The sequence below is a fragment of the Schistocerca serialis genome, chromosome 10 (assembly GCF_023864345.2).
Source record: "Schistocerca serialis cubense isolate TAMUIC-IGC-003099 chromosome 10, iqSchSeri2.2, whole genome shotgun sequence".
Classification (NCBI taxonomy): domain Eukaryota; kingdom Metazoa; phylum Arthropoda; class Insecta; order Orthoptera; family Acrididae; genus Schistocerca; species Schistocerca serialis.
The window spans coordinates 146,885,716-146,900,227 of NC_064647.1; the positions used below are offsets into that span (position 1 = coordinate 146,885,716).

A 14,512-nucleotide genomic window follows, 5' to 3' on the forward strand; every position below is an offset into this window, starting at 1 on the left:
AATGAAAACATTTAAATGTAATTTCAGCCGGCCACTGCAGCTGAGTAGTTCTAGGCGCTTCAGTCCAGAACCACGCTGCAGCTACAGTTGCATGTTCAAATCCTGCCTCGGGCATGGATGTGTGTGATGTCCTTAGGTTAGTTAGGTTTAAGTAGTTCTAGGTCTAGGGGACTGATGATCTCAGATGTTAAGTCCCATAGTGTTTAGAGCCATTTGAACCATTTGTAATTTCAGACCTTCTCTAACCTTTCTCTCACTTACATGTTCAATGTCAAATATTTAACACTTAACTTATTTGTTAGCTCCGCAGATGAAGAAGAGATTGATGAAATGTATGATGAGATAAAAGAAATTATTCAGATAGTGAAGGGAGATGAAAATTTAATAGTCATGGGTGACTGGAATTCGAGTGTAGGAAAAGGGAGAGAAGGAAACATAGTAGGTGAATATGGATTGGGGGACAGAAATGAAAGAGGAAGCCACCTGGTAGAATTTTGCACAGAGCACAACATAATCATAGCTAACACTTGGTTTAAGAATCATGAAAGAAGGTTGTATACATGGAAGAACCCTGGAGATACGAAAAGGTATCAGATAGATTATATAATGGTAAGACAGAGATTCAGGAATGAGGTTTTAAATTGCAAGACTTTTACAGGGGCAGATGTGGACTCTGACCACAATCTATTGGTTATGAACTGCAGATTAAAACTGAAGAAACTGCAAAAAAGGTGGGAATTTGAGGAGATGGGACCTGGATAAACTGAAAGAACCAGAGGTTGTAGAGAACTTCAGGGAGAGCATTAGGGAATGTTTGACAAGAATGGGGGAAAGAAATACAGTAGAAGACGAATGGGTAGCTTTGAGAGACGAAATAGTGAAGGCAGCAGAGGATCAAGTAGGTAAAAAGACGAGGGCTAATAGAAATCCTTGGGTAACAGAAGAGATATTGAATTTAATTAATGACAGGAGAAAATATAAAAATGCAGTAAATGAAGCAGGCAAAAAGGAATACAAACGTCTCAAAAATGAGATCGACAGGAAGTGCAAAATGGCTAAGCAGGGATGGCTAGAGTACAAATGTAAGGATGTAGAGGCTTATCTCACTAGGGGTAAGATAGATATTGCCTACAGGAAAATTAAAGAGACCTTTGGAGAAAAGAGAACCACTCGCATGAATATCAAGAGCTCAGATGGAAACCTAGTTCTAAGCAAAGAAGGGAAAGCAGAATGGTGGAAGGAGTATATAGAGGGTCTATACAAGGCGATGTTCTTAAGGACAATATTATAGAACTGGAAGAGAATGTAGATGAAGATGAAATGGGAGATATGATACTGCGTGAAGAGTTTGACAGAGCACTGAAAGACCAAAGTCGAAACAAGGCCCCGGGAGTAGACAACATTCCATTAGAACTACTGGCAGCCTTGGGAGAGCCAGTCCTGACAAAACTCTACCATCTGGTGAGCAAGATGTATGAGACAGGCGAAATACCCCCAGACTTCAAGAATAATATAATAATTCCAATCCCAAAGAAAGCAGGTGTTGACAGATATGAAAATTACCAAAGTATCAGTTTAATAAGCCACTGCTGCAAAATATTAACATGAATTCTTTACAGATGAATGGAAAAACTGGTAGAAGCCGACCTTGGGGAAGATCAGTTTGGATTCCGTAGATATGTTGGAACACGTGAGGCAATACTGACCCTACGGCTTATCTTAGAAAGTAGATTAAGGAAAGGCAAACCTACATTTCTAGCATTTGTAGACTTATAGAAAGCTTTTGACAATGCTGACTGGAATACTCTCTTTCAAATTCAGGGGTAAAATACAGGGAACGAAAGGCTATTTATAATTTGTACAGAAACCAGATGGCAGTTATAAGAGTCGTGGGACATGAAAGGGAAGCAGTGGTTGGGAAGGGAGTGAGACAGGGTTGTAGCCTCTCCCCAATGTTATTCAATCTGTATATTGAGCAATAAGTGAAGGAAACAAAAGACAAATTCAGAGTAAGTATTAAAATCCATGGGAAAGAAATAAAAACTTTGAGGTTCGCTGATGACGATGTAATTCTGTCAGAAACAGCAAAGGACCTGGAAGAGCAGCTGAATGGAATGGACAGTGTCTTGAAAGGACAATATAAGATGAACATCAACAAAAGCAAAACGAGAATAATGGAATGTAGTCGAATTAAATCGGGTGATCCTGCAGGAATTAGATTAGGAAATAAGACGCTTAAAGTAGTAAATGAGTATTGCTATTTGGGGAAGAAAATAACTGATGATGGCGAAGTAGAAAGGATATAAAATGTAGACTGGCAATGGCGAGGAAAGCATTTTTGAAGAAGAGAAATTTGTTAACATTGAGCATAGATTTAAGTGTCAGGAAGTTGTTTCTGAAAGTATTTGTATGGAGTGTAGCCATGTAAGGAAGTGATACCTGTACGATAAATAGTTTAGACAAGAAGAGAATAGAAGCTTTTGAAATGTGGTGCTACAGAAGAATGCTGAAGATTAGATGGGTAAGATCACATAACTAATGAGGAGGTATTGAACAGAATTGGAGAGAAGAGAAATTTGTGGCACAACTTGACCAGAAGAAGGGATTGGTTGGTAGGGCATATTTTGAGGTATCAAGGGATTACCAATTTAGTATTGGAGGGCAGCGTGGAGGGTAAAAATCGCAGAGGGAGACCAAGAAATGAATACACTACACAGATTCAGAAGGAGGTAGGTTGCAGTAGGTACTGGATGAAGAAGCTTGCACAGGATAGAGTAGCATGGAGAGCTGCATCAAACTAGTCTCTGTACTGAAGACTACAACAACAACAACTTATTTGTAAATTTTTAATATTTCTGGCTTTCCAGCCATCATATACAACAAGCTCTTTACAGAGCAGTTGAGAAGGCAGCAGCGACAAGATGATGCAATGTAGTGTGAGGCACTGGAGGCAGATGGTCTGCTCGGTATGGGTATTGTAGGAAAGACTGCCTAAACTGCAGTCCTTCTCCACGATTGGGTGCTGCATTCGGAAGTTGCGCACCAAAATGATAATCTTCTGTTATCAATACTAGATGAACTAAACAGCATATTTACTTCTGTTTCAAATTAAAGCATTCTCAATAGCATACAGTCATTCCATTATTTCACAAGTATTAATAACCAGCAGAATAATAAACAACTGCTAAACAAAAAAGCAGACAAAGCACTTCGGTGATCTTCAGATCGTGCCCAACCTGGATGGTGGATGAAGTTGTTTGGCTGTAAGGTCATACCTGGTTGGGCAGTCACAGAGGACAGACATGTTCTCTGCAACGGTATCAATTCAGACTTAATTTGCAATGGCTACTTTGTAAATATGATAACTGGTTCGGCAGTGTCAGAGGACAGACATGTTGTCTGCCATGATCAGTGTTAGTTAAGACTTCATTAGCAATGTATGGTTATTTGGACATGTAGTTGAGAACAGTGTGATAATTATTATGGAAATACACAGTTCATTATTTTGTTGAAGAATGGAAATTATTTGTGGCTTTAAAGTGGAATGTAATTGTGCAGTTTCTCGTGCTCTGCCAATAAAAAGCAAGTGGCACCCCATATAAACAAACTGATTGGAAATTCGGTTATTTCTAAAATAACAGCTCCTCGCTGAGAGTTTCTTACAGCCTCAAGATACTGGATTCATGACCTAAAGGGGGCAACAACTATCAAAGATTGCAGGTTGGTGAACATTTATTAGAAGTTGTGCATTCCACTCAGGGTGGTGGAAGCAAATGGACACCTCATGTGTACTGCAATCTTAGTACAAATGAGATCAGTGACACGTCATCTGTGGCAACAAAGGAGGTATGAAGGAGAGAAATATTTCACACACACACACACACACACACACACACACACACACACACACACACACACAGACACAGATATATATATATTCTTCCTCTCTCTTTTTCAACTTGCCATAATCAGATGTCTTATGCTATTTTGTATGCAGTGGTTCAATTCTTTACAGAATCAGAATTTTATTGGTATTTTACTATTGGACAGGGAGCTTCCCCCTAGGGACAACTCTGAGGATGCTGGAAAGGTCCTCACGTATTGCACTCAATGTTGTTATGGGAACAGCAGAATACTTCAATGAAGCAGATGCTCATCTTATTCAAATGCCAACAACAGTATCTGGTGCAACACCCATGAAACTTCCAAATAATTACTATGACAGGAAAGCCTCAGGTATAACAGTTTTGTGGATAATCAGTTGAAGTGGGTGACTACAAAATTAAAGGCACAAAAATGTAACAGTTGAAAATGGCATTAGCACATATCAGATAGTGATTTCAGAAGTACCACTGTTACAGTTTCAATTGCAAATTTGGGTACTTGTTTGCATTAATTTTATTTGCCATATGGGTTGGACCCTAGATGACTGGTAAACCATGGCCTGGTCAGGTGAGTACTGTTTTCAGTTGGTAAGAGGTGATGGTAGGGTTCAACTCTGGTGCAGATCCCATGAAGCCATGAACCCAGGTTGTCAAGAAGGCATTGCACAAGCTGGTGGTAACTCCATAATGATGTGTGTTGTGTTTACATGGGTGGACCGGGTTCTCTGGTCCAACTGAACTGATCATTGACTGTAAATGATTACGTTCGACTACTTGGAGACCATCTGCAGCCATTCCCAGACTTCATGTTTCCTAACAACAATGGAATTTTTATGGATGACAATGTGCCGTGTCATTGGGCCACAATCGTTCGTGATTGGTTTGAAGAACATTCTGGACAATTCAAGTGAATGATTTGGCCACCTAGATTGCCAACATGAATCCCATCGAACATTTACAGGACATAATCAAGAGCTCAGTTCATGCACAAAATCCTGCAACAGCAACACTTTCACAATTATGGAATATAGAGGCACGATGGCTCAATATTTATGCAGGTGACTTCCAATGACTTGTTGAATCCACGCTATGTTGAGCTGCTGCACTACACTGGGCAAAAGAAGGTCCAACAAAATATTAGGAGGTATCCCACGACTTTTTTCACCACAGTGTACAATGTACGTTGCCAGGAGGTCAGTAAAAACAAAACCAGTTCTGTGGACCATCTTGTGGTTGAAATCAATACTTCCTTGCAGGAATTCCTTCTACATTTAACTTGAGCTATCTGTGAAGCTGTTATAGAATGTTTATCCATAAATCATTTTGTTCACTTCTCAATACCATTAGTTATGGATGGCTTTAAGAATTTCTATAAATATCCTCTTCTGTTACAAAATATCATTGTCCTCATTGTTCTGTAAATTAAATTTAAAAAAAGGGGTTTGATGCCAAGAGCAAGTGTATACTTAATAATAAAATTACATGTTTATTTCTACATGAAAACTGATGATGTGTCATAAAAGTTCATGCAAATACAAAGTTGTATTCAGAATTAATCATCTGTATTTCAGTATGGCACATTGCACATCACAGAACCAAATCAACAACAGCAAACGTGTATACCCACTCATGAGCCATGAATTAGAGATGCTTTTCTAGAAGCACATGACAACTCCCTTTCAACCCACTGATAACAGTGCTTTGTTGAGAACTTGACCCTGATATACGACCACTCAACTTCTATCTAGAACTCAAGGAGACTGGCCAGGGTCAGGTGCAAAGTACACACATATCATTTGAGGGCAACCCAGATGTTCTCAGTAGGATTGAGGTTGGACCTCTGAAAGCCACACGAGTAACCTCATGTCTGTAGATCATTCTTCGAACCTCTGTGAAAATTCAAGAGAGAATGCACATATCACCTGTGGCATGTTAGTAAAGCTCCCGTATTGAGTTCTTTGGGAGGCAGACATTCGTCGGGCACTGTCATGTTGACAAGGTAGGTTGAGTGCAAGTGCGGTTCTGAGAGCCATTAAGTAGAAGCCGAGAGTCAAGTACAGAGGAAGTAGAGAGACTCTCAAGTGAAACTGTGTTGTTCTGAACAGGTACGATAATTAAAAGTGAGGTAGAAGGTCAGAAAAGGAAGTGTGATAAAGAGAAACATGTTAATTAAAGAATTCAGGGGAAGGTAACATAATACGAAGTTATGAAGGAAGTTGCGTTCAAGTGGCTGATGTGTTTAATACTAACAATTGTGTGCGCACAATATGAAAAGGGGATGCAGGTAGGGCAGTGGAGAGCAGCCTAGTTTTCTGTGGTTGTGGTGAGCTTTTGATATATAGTGGAGCAGCCTACTGTACATACACTGAAGAGTAGGCCTGCCACCTGCCCCAGTTACTTACCTCAGGCTGCACACGGCTTGTGGCAGTGGCAGAGTTTCCTGTCTCCCGTGCAGCCGACTGCCACTACAGCTAGCTGTTATGATGTCTGAGGAACAGGTAGAACTAGGGTGTAACGAACCTCTTCTGTATGACACAGGTCACTCAGTCTCTCCTTCAATTTTTAAAGATTTCCTCAACACTCTAAACTGATTTGTCAACAATCTAAAAGCACATTCAACCATTTGTAATGCTTGTGACAACCTGCTGCACCGTTCCCCACTTATCAGGAAGAGGCACAGAAAAATTGCATTGTATTCTCAAGGAATGGAAATGCCTCATCCCCCACTAGAGTATACAACACTACTTCCATTTGATAATGTATTTGTTCTGGTACAGATAATTCGGCTGTTCTGTAACTAACTTTTGCCTCCAACAAACTACTTGCAAATACATTTTAACCAAAAAATTGGCACACTGAGCCTACATAAATTGTAGTAAAGTATAGTTCACATCAACTGCCATCTAACTACAACAGAAAAATAATTTTGACTGTTATAACAAGAGGGTCCAGACTTAGCTGGTTTCATTACAGTCGTATGTTTGCCTCTACTGTGCCATAGCACTGTCAAAAATCCACTAGTTTTGAACAATGAACCAAATTTTTTCCTTGCTTCTTGAGTTGTCTCTGGTGGGAAAATACTGCACATGTTATTTCACTAACAATTTGCAAGACTGTTTTGTCATTCATTCTGCAGTTACAACCAACACTTTTGTAGGACTTACCAGAAGTGAAATACCTGGAAGAAATTAAGCTGCTACACATTAGTCAATCAAAGCTTCACAGATGAAACTGTGCAAATTTCACAGAAAGGCATTTAGAAGAAAAATCAATAAAAGTGGTTCTGATGATAGTATTTACATGCCACAGAGATATGAAAAACAATGCAATGTTTAATTACATTTGTGATGAACAGTTACAAGTTTCTAGGTAAATTCTGCTGTTTGTCAACCTAAGAACTTCATCATTTTGTTTTCCGTTACAACTAAAGTAATTCTTAAGCTGAATGTCAGAAAAATCATGTCACTACAAACTGTCTGTGAGAGTTGCATTTTTTCAGGCATTTGCTTTGCCAAAAAGCTCTTCTTAGAACCTCAACAATGGAAAATCCTGGATGGAATGTAACAGTTATGAAAAGGATAGTTGCTGCTCACCATATAGCAGAGATGCTGAGTCGCAGATAGTCCTATCTGTGACTCAGCATCTCTGCTATACGGTGAGTAACAACTATTCTATTCTTACAACCTGAAAGATTCTACAACAGAAGCATACCTTCAATGTGAAAACCAGGTTCAGATTCCAAGCTGTGAGACATTTCACTGTAGTCAGAATGGTGCTTCTGAGAGTGAATTCTTAGCAATTGCAAACTTCGAGTTAGTGTGGTATGGCAGTTACCGGTAGCTGTGCTGGCTGCCTGTGTGAACCTGGCCTATGTTGTGCTGCCCTGTGTCCCATCCTAACTGTCCTGAGGCCTATGGTGAAAGCCTGTAACTATTGGTTTTACTGCAGACACAATGCAGACTTTCCACCAACTACCTGAGAAAGATCCTCAGTTTTCATTTGACAGCAGCATCAGTAGACTTGGGCCCATCACAGATGGTCTGGAACGAGGAAGAATTCCTGCCCTTATCCAGGGTCGAATGTGGGAGCTCTGGGGCTGGAGTCTATGGTCCACTTGCTAGGCCATGATGTTTAATTTAGCCTTCAGGAATTTTCATGGGAAATATTTCAAAGGGACACTAACAAGAGTAAAAGTAGTTTTATAAAGACAATGACAATTGTGAATGAGGACTGAAGTACTGTTAGACTAAAATCATTATCTAATAAACAGTGACTTTAATTATAAGTGGTTTGTATAATCAGTTATATACATAAAAGCAGAGTGTATGTGTGTTTTTTATGTCCAGCAGCTCTCCCAAACCCCTTGTTCAGTTTCAACCAAATTTGGCACAGAAACAGTAGGCCTCACAATTATCAAGCACTGCAGGGTTTCTAACATCTTAGCTCCAATAGGAGCGGAGATATGGGCAAAAGCGTGTTTTTCCTGGCCCCTGGTGTATAGATGCCCTGTGTGACAGGTATTTTGTGTGGGAATAGTATTAGCCTGTCTTACTGGCCAGCTTTGCAGTGCAGTCTGTACATCAGGGGCAAGAAGCAGTTTTACAACCCTTGAAATGTAGGCTGTCCTGCATGACAGGAGTGTTGTATCGGAGTAGCACGTGTTTACCTTATCGATCTACTTTGCAGGGCAGCTTACACGTCAGAGAGGGAAAAAATCGTTTTCGAGCCCCCAATGTGTAGGGTGCCCAGCATGACAAGTGTGTTGTGGGAGTAGTATTGGCCATCTTTAGATACCTGTTTTGCAAGGGCTATATGCGTTGAGTGGACATGCGTGGGGAAAGTTTGAGACAGACAAAGGAGGGGAGGGACTTGGATGGATTACAGGACAGGACAGATAGGGACAGAAGGTGATCAGGAAGGGATGGCCAAAGAGTGGGGCAGAAGAGGGTGGACAGAGAGAGGGGAGAAGGAAGGAGGACAGAGAAAAAGGCAAGATAGGGAACAGAGAAAGTAGAAAGAGGAGTAATGGATAGGGAGGGGAGGCAAGAGGAGATTGACATACAGAGGGGGGATGGAGGAGATGGATAGTGTGGGGGCGGGGGGGCGGGGGGGGGGGGGGGGGGATACAGAGAAACAGAGAGGGTATGGAGGGGGAAATGGACAGGGAGAGATGGGAGGATGAGCTGGACAGAGAGATGGGAAGAGGAAGAGGTGTGTGCAACATTTATGTCAAATATTTACACAAGTGAAGATGCAGGGAAAAGGCTTGTTACTAAATACAACCCAAAACACTACATTATATGTTAAATTTCAATAAAAACTGCGGCAAACTATTACAAAAGATCAAAGCAGTGACACAAGATTGGTAATACAGTCACAGTCTTTTAAGGTAAGTACTTTTAAGTTTCAATGAAATTTTCCCCATTTCCTCACATTACTCTGCCTTCCCACATTATTTTGCTCAGTGACAGTGTGTAAAGTGTGAGCAATTCTCAGCTGTACCTGCTCCGCCTCCAGCTCCTGTACAGCAGCATCCACCTGCGCCTGAAGCTTCTCCCGGTGCAGCCGGACAGTCTCGGCCGCCTGCCGCTCCATCTCCTGCAGCCTCTCCTTGAGCCGCAGGTTCGCCTCCTTCCTCACATCCACGTCGATGCTGGTCCCACTGCTGGTGGTCGTGGTCACGGTCGTGGTGCACGCTACCGTGTCTTCCGGCTTCCCCTGGCCCTCCTACGAGGTAAAACAAAGCAAAAGCTTTTACTCCACACTTATGTTGTCTTCACTTGTATCGTTATCATGGCCATAACTGCTGACTAATTATTTAATTAAAATACATGTGTGCAACTATAAAGACAGGTGTATTTATTTTACCATACGTATTTCAGTTTATTTTTTAAAACACAGTCAGTGCTTGCAAATGTTTAGTCAGATGAACATAAATAAACATTAGTGGTGCAATAATTATGCAGTCACATTTTATGGCAAGAATATGTTGTACTGCAAGGCAAATGTAAGAATTCCAGGAAAATGTGAACACAGAGATGAACTCCATAACATTCAATATTATTACACTAAGAACAAAACTAAAGTTACACCTGACATAAACTGTTTCCCACAAATTCAGTAACAGAATAAAAACAATGTTGGAGCATTAAACTGGTAACATTCTTCCTGCACAAGTTATTATTTTTAGCTGAGCAACGTAATTTGTTGTAGAATGTGCTGGCCATATGCCTCAAATTTTCATGGTATTTACTCAGACCCTGGCTTAGCAGTAGAATGGGTGCAGCAGTCATGCACGTCATTATTTAAAATTTTTTGTTTCTGTGGAGATTCACTGTGTCTAAATAATTAATAAAAGAAAACATGGTTTGTAGCAGTCTGTAAAGTAGACAATCTTCATTTAAATTGTGCAATTAGTTAATTTCGATGACTTGTCATTTACAAGCGTCTGTAAAAACAACATGGGAGAGTATCACATTGTCTGCATACCTTCCCATATATTGTCATATATAAGTAACTAATTAAACATCTCACATGACTGTGCAAAATTCCTACTTGCATGTGGAATATTGTGTATTACATGTCACGATTGTCAAATTATTTTTCACTACATGTAAAAAGTACACTTTATATTCCATCCTTACATTGTGAATGGATAGAAATTAATGTGACAACTTTAAAACATCATACTATGGACTTTGTTCTAAGTACTACAGCTTAACTAACAGCAGATGATATTTTGTTGTCAAAGATACACATGCATCTAAATACTGTAAGACTATAAAAGTCAATAGGTTTGCTTCTGTGTGTCTATACATAGTCTTCGGACACTGATGACTTACAAAATAAGGTGATTGTTAAGTCCAGCTTGCCAGTAATTAATGGATTGTTCGTCTTTCGATATTTTGTGAAATTAGTACTTATTTCATATATTGCTGTACCATATGAAATATTTTATTATGTCTATCTGTATGCCCTTATGTAGTCTCTGGCTGCTGATTGTCTGACATACAATACATCAGCTAAGTCTGGCATTCCAGAAATAGATTTAATGTGCCTATGTCATATTTCATCAACAGCCCTACAGTGTTAGGATATATGTGTGCCTTTGATAACATAATATTAGCTGCTGTTAGTTGTCAAGATGTAGTACTTACAGTAGAGTTCCCAATATGATATTTCAAGTTGCCATGTTAATGTGGGCCCATTCACAATGTATGGACGAAAAAAAACTGGCAAGCTTTTGGAGCCACTGGCTTCTTCATCAGACTGAAGGGTTGAAGGGGAAGGAAGAAGGGTGCAGGAGAAGCACTGGAGAGGTCTAGGAAAAGGGGTAGATTTCGGGAAAGTCACCGAGAACTGCAGGTCATGGGAGACTTACTGTACGGGCTGAAAAGGAAGGACTGATTCTTGTCTTTGCTTCTCATCCCGTTCGGTAAGTCTCCCCAGACCCGTGGCTCTGGGTGACTTTCCTGAAATCTACCCCTTTTCCTAGACCTCTGCAGTCCTTTTCCTTCACCACCTGCCTGAAGAAGGAGCCACTGCCTCCAAAAGCTTGCCAATTACAACCGTCTTATGCGTGTGTGTTCTGCCACCACTTGGTGAGTAGATATTTTATCCATCCAATTAAATACTCTTCTACACTGGTTTTACAGATGCTTGAAAATGACAAGCTGTCAGAGTTAGCTAATCGAACAATTTAAGTAAAGATTGTCCACATTACATTCTACTATGGACCATGTTTTCTTTTATTAAACATCATTATTTGTTTTAAAGAGATGTAGATTCTTGTTTACAAATGAAATAGTCTCTTGAATGTTATGCACAGGGCATGTAATATTCCCAGTTCTTTGAAGATTGGCTTGGTTGGTGCATGTGGTGGCAATAACTTGACGATTTCTTTTCACATAAAAAATATATTCTTGTGTGTTGATCCCCAAACAGGAAGCCATATGAGACGACTGAATTAGCCAGAACAAAGTACATAGTTTTAATGTTAGTCAAATCATATCTTTGACTGACAACTCTGAAGGCATAGCAAGGGCTACCCATTTTGCACGTATTCCATGGTAGTGTATTTTCTACTCATGGCCCAAGGAATTTAGTATCACAGGACTGCTCAATAGCTTTATTATTCATAACTAATGGTTCTACAGACTCTGACAGAAAAATGTACACACATTTTAAGGAATGAAAAGTATTACTTATGTGTTTATTTTACATTTAATAATTGATCACACGTGTTGCACAACCTTCAATTTAGCACATGGTTACTTTAAAAGTTCAAAATGTTCACAATTGGTAGCTATACATTTAACAGAACAACGAGCAGTCACTGCAACTACATCAGTCAGTGTTACAGTGGAGATCGCTGCACATGTAGCTGTAATCTCCTGGCCAAGTTCCTACAGGGTGTGTGGCTTACGTTGAGAGACATTATGTTTAACAGTTCCCCACACATGAACTCCTGGTAAATTGGCCCCTTTATCCACACAAACGTGCAGATTTTCCAGTGCCAGTACACACTGTTATGCTGATTCATGGTTCCATTAAGTTTAAATTGTGCCTCGTCACTCCACACTACCTTCGTTACAAACTGTTTTGTCATCAGTTACCATTTGATGATAGCGTTTGCAAAATTGCATTTGCCGATCAGGATCGTCATCTTTAATCACGTGCACTAATCATGGAATCTAAACTTTCCACTTTGCAGCTTTCAGAATTCTTCGTACACTTGTACTGTTAATCCCCACTTCACACGCACATTGCATAGCAGATTTCTGTGGAGAATTAAGAAATGTTTCCAGCACAAGAGCCGACAAAGCAGGACTTTTAGCTGTACACTGTCTTCCTGATCTTCCATTGTGAATATCACAAATTATTCCATGCAATTCAAACTTTCCAATGATGCGTTTAATTGTTAGGTGGGTTGGCAGTTCTGTTTCAAACTCTTATCAAACCTGAAAAATCACTTCATAATACATTTTCAATGCTCAAATGTCAAGCGTGCTACAGCCACCTTGTTTTCTCAATACCGATATGAAATTACTAACATCTGTTGAGCCAAGGACTGTACTAACACATTCGTAACCCAAATCAAACAACAATATTGATATCTCAATAGAGCCCGACAAAGAGTGTATACATTGTTCTGGCGGACTCTGTATATGTGTTGTATGGTACTTTGATAGGAAGAAGCCAACATGAGCTGTTTTACCACATTGAGTAATCATAGAGCCAATAGAGGAGCTTTTCACCGCTGTCAATCAAGTCAGCTCTCATTTACTGTGGGGAAATGTTAGAAGATGGGAGGTTTGTATCACCAGTGAATAACACAGGTAGTGGTGAGGCTAGGTTCTCTGGGAGATCATTAACAAACAGAAGGTAGAGAAGGGAGCCTAAGGTCGGACCCTGTGGGAGTCCTGAGGTGACTGATGCTATATCAAAATGGATTATTCTTCATTCATGTGTTGTTATTTCTACCAGCTGCCCTCTGTTTGATAGATGTGACTGAAGCCATTCATTGCACACTCCTCTTATACTGTAAGCATTCAGCTTGCATAGGAGCAGTGTGTGATTGACCACAAGGGAGTGCTGAAAAGTAATAGCTCCAAAATTTTTATGTGAAAACTCAGTTTTTTAAATGAAACAAACTTCATTAACATTCTTCTGAAGTAGCACACACATTCACACAAGCACAAATCACACAGCTATGACCACTGGCTCCAGTCACAGTGACTTATTATATAATGCTGCACGATTTATACAGTACAGTGTTCAATGTGTTTTCAATATATAAGTGGTCAGTTTTGTTTCACTTGCTGAATATGGTGCCCTCCTTAACAAGTATTAGACTGCCACATGTTTTCATTTCTGAGCCAATGTTCTGAGAAAGAAATAACACAAATTTGTGTTCTCTCTCTCTCTCTCTCTCTCTGTCCCTCTCTTACACACAGACACACACACACACACACACATACACACACACACACACACACACACACACACACACACACACACACACACACAAGCCCTCAACTCCATAGCTTTGGCAACACACCAAAAATGAGTAAGTTTTTGCTTATGATCAAAGTACATACCAAAATACCTTAAGATTGAAAAGAAGCATGAGAGATTGTTCATATTAAGACTGAGTTTGATGTAAGTTCCAGAATGTCAATTTAATAGTATAATGCATGTGCATCTACAAACAAATGGATAGATGCTATACATCTCCAAGTCCAAAGCAGTTTAGAATGACTCTATCTCTGATATTCTTTACCTGGAATAAGATGGAAGAAATATAGCTAGATAGGTTTCGGTTTAATGTTGTCCCATTGGCACATACATCATTAGAGATGGAGCACACCTGCACAAAAATTTGCGACTCTGTGCATTATTTCCCACATTCGATCTTTTTTTATCTTCATTGACTAGCCTTATTATGTCACCAGCTTAGTTGATTCCTTAGAAATTGTAAAATAGACATTTAAATAAATTTTTCCTAACATTTTTGTGAATTTAAACAGTAGGAAATAAACAATTCCATCACTGTATTAGTCAAGCCTTCTGACTACGAAACCTCGTTGCTTGGAAGGGTTAAATTTGGACTGAACTGTCGACACAAT

At 39.8% G+C, this 14,512-nt stretch overlaps 1 protein-coding gene across 1 annotated transcript in view; it reads right to left on the reverse strand.

Moving 5' to 3' along the window:
- Positions 1-14,512, reverse strand: part of LOC126425154 (centrosomal protein of 164 kDa) — a 688,023-nt gene that overhangs the window by 125,197 nt on the left and 548,314 nt on the right. The window contains exon 12 of the mRNA XM_050088105.1: positions 9,387-9,611. Within this exon, the coding sequence (XP_049944062.1) occupies positions 9,387-9,611 (225 nt within the window). The remainder of the gene's footprint in view (positions 1-9,386; positions 9,612-14,512) is intronic.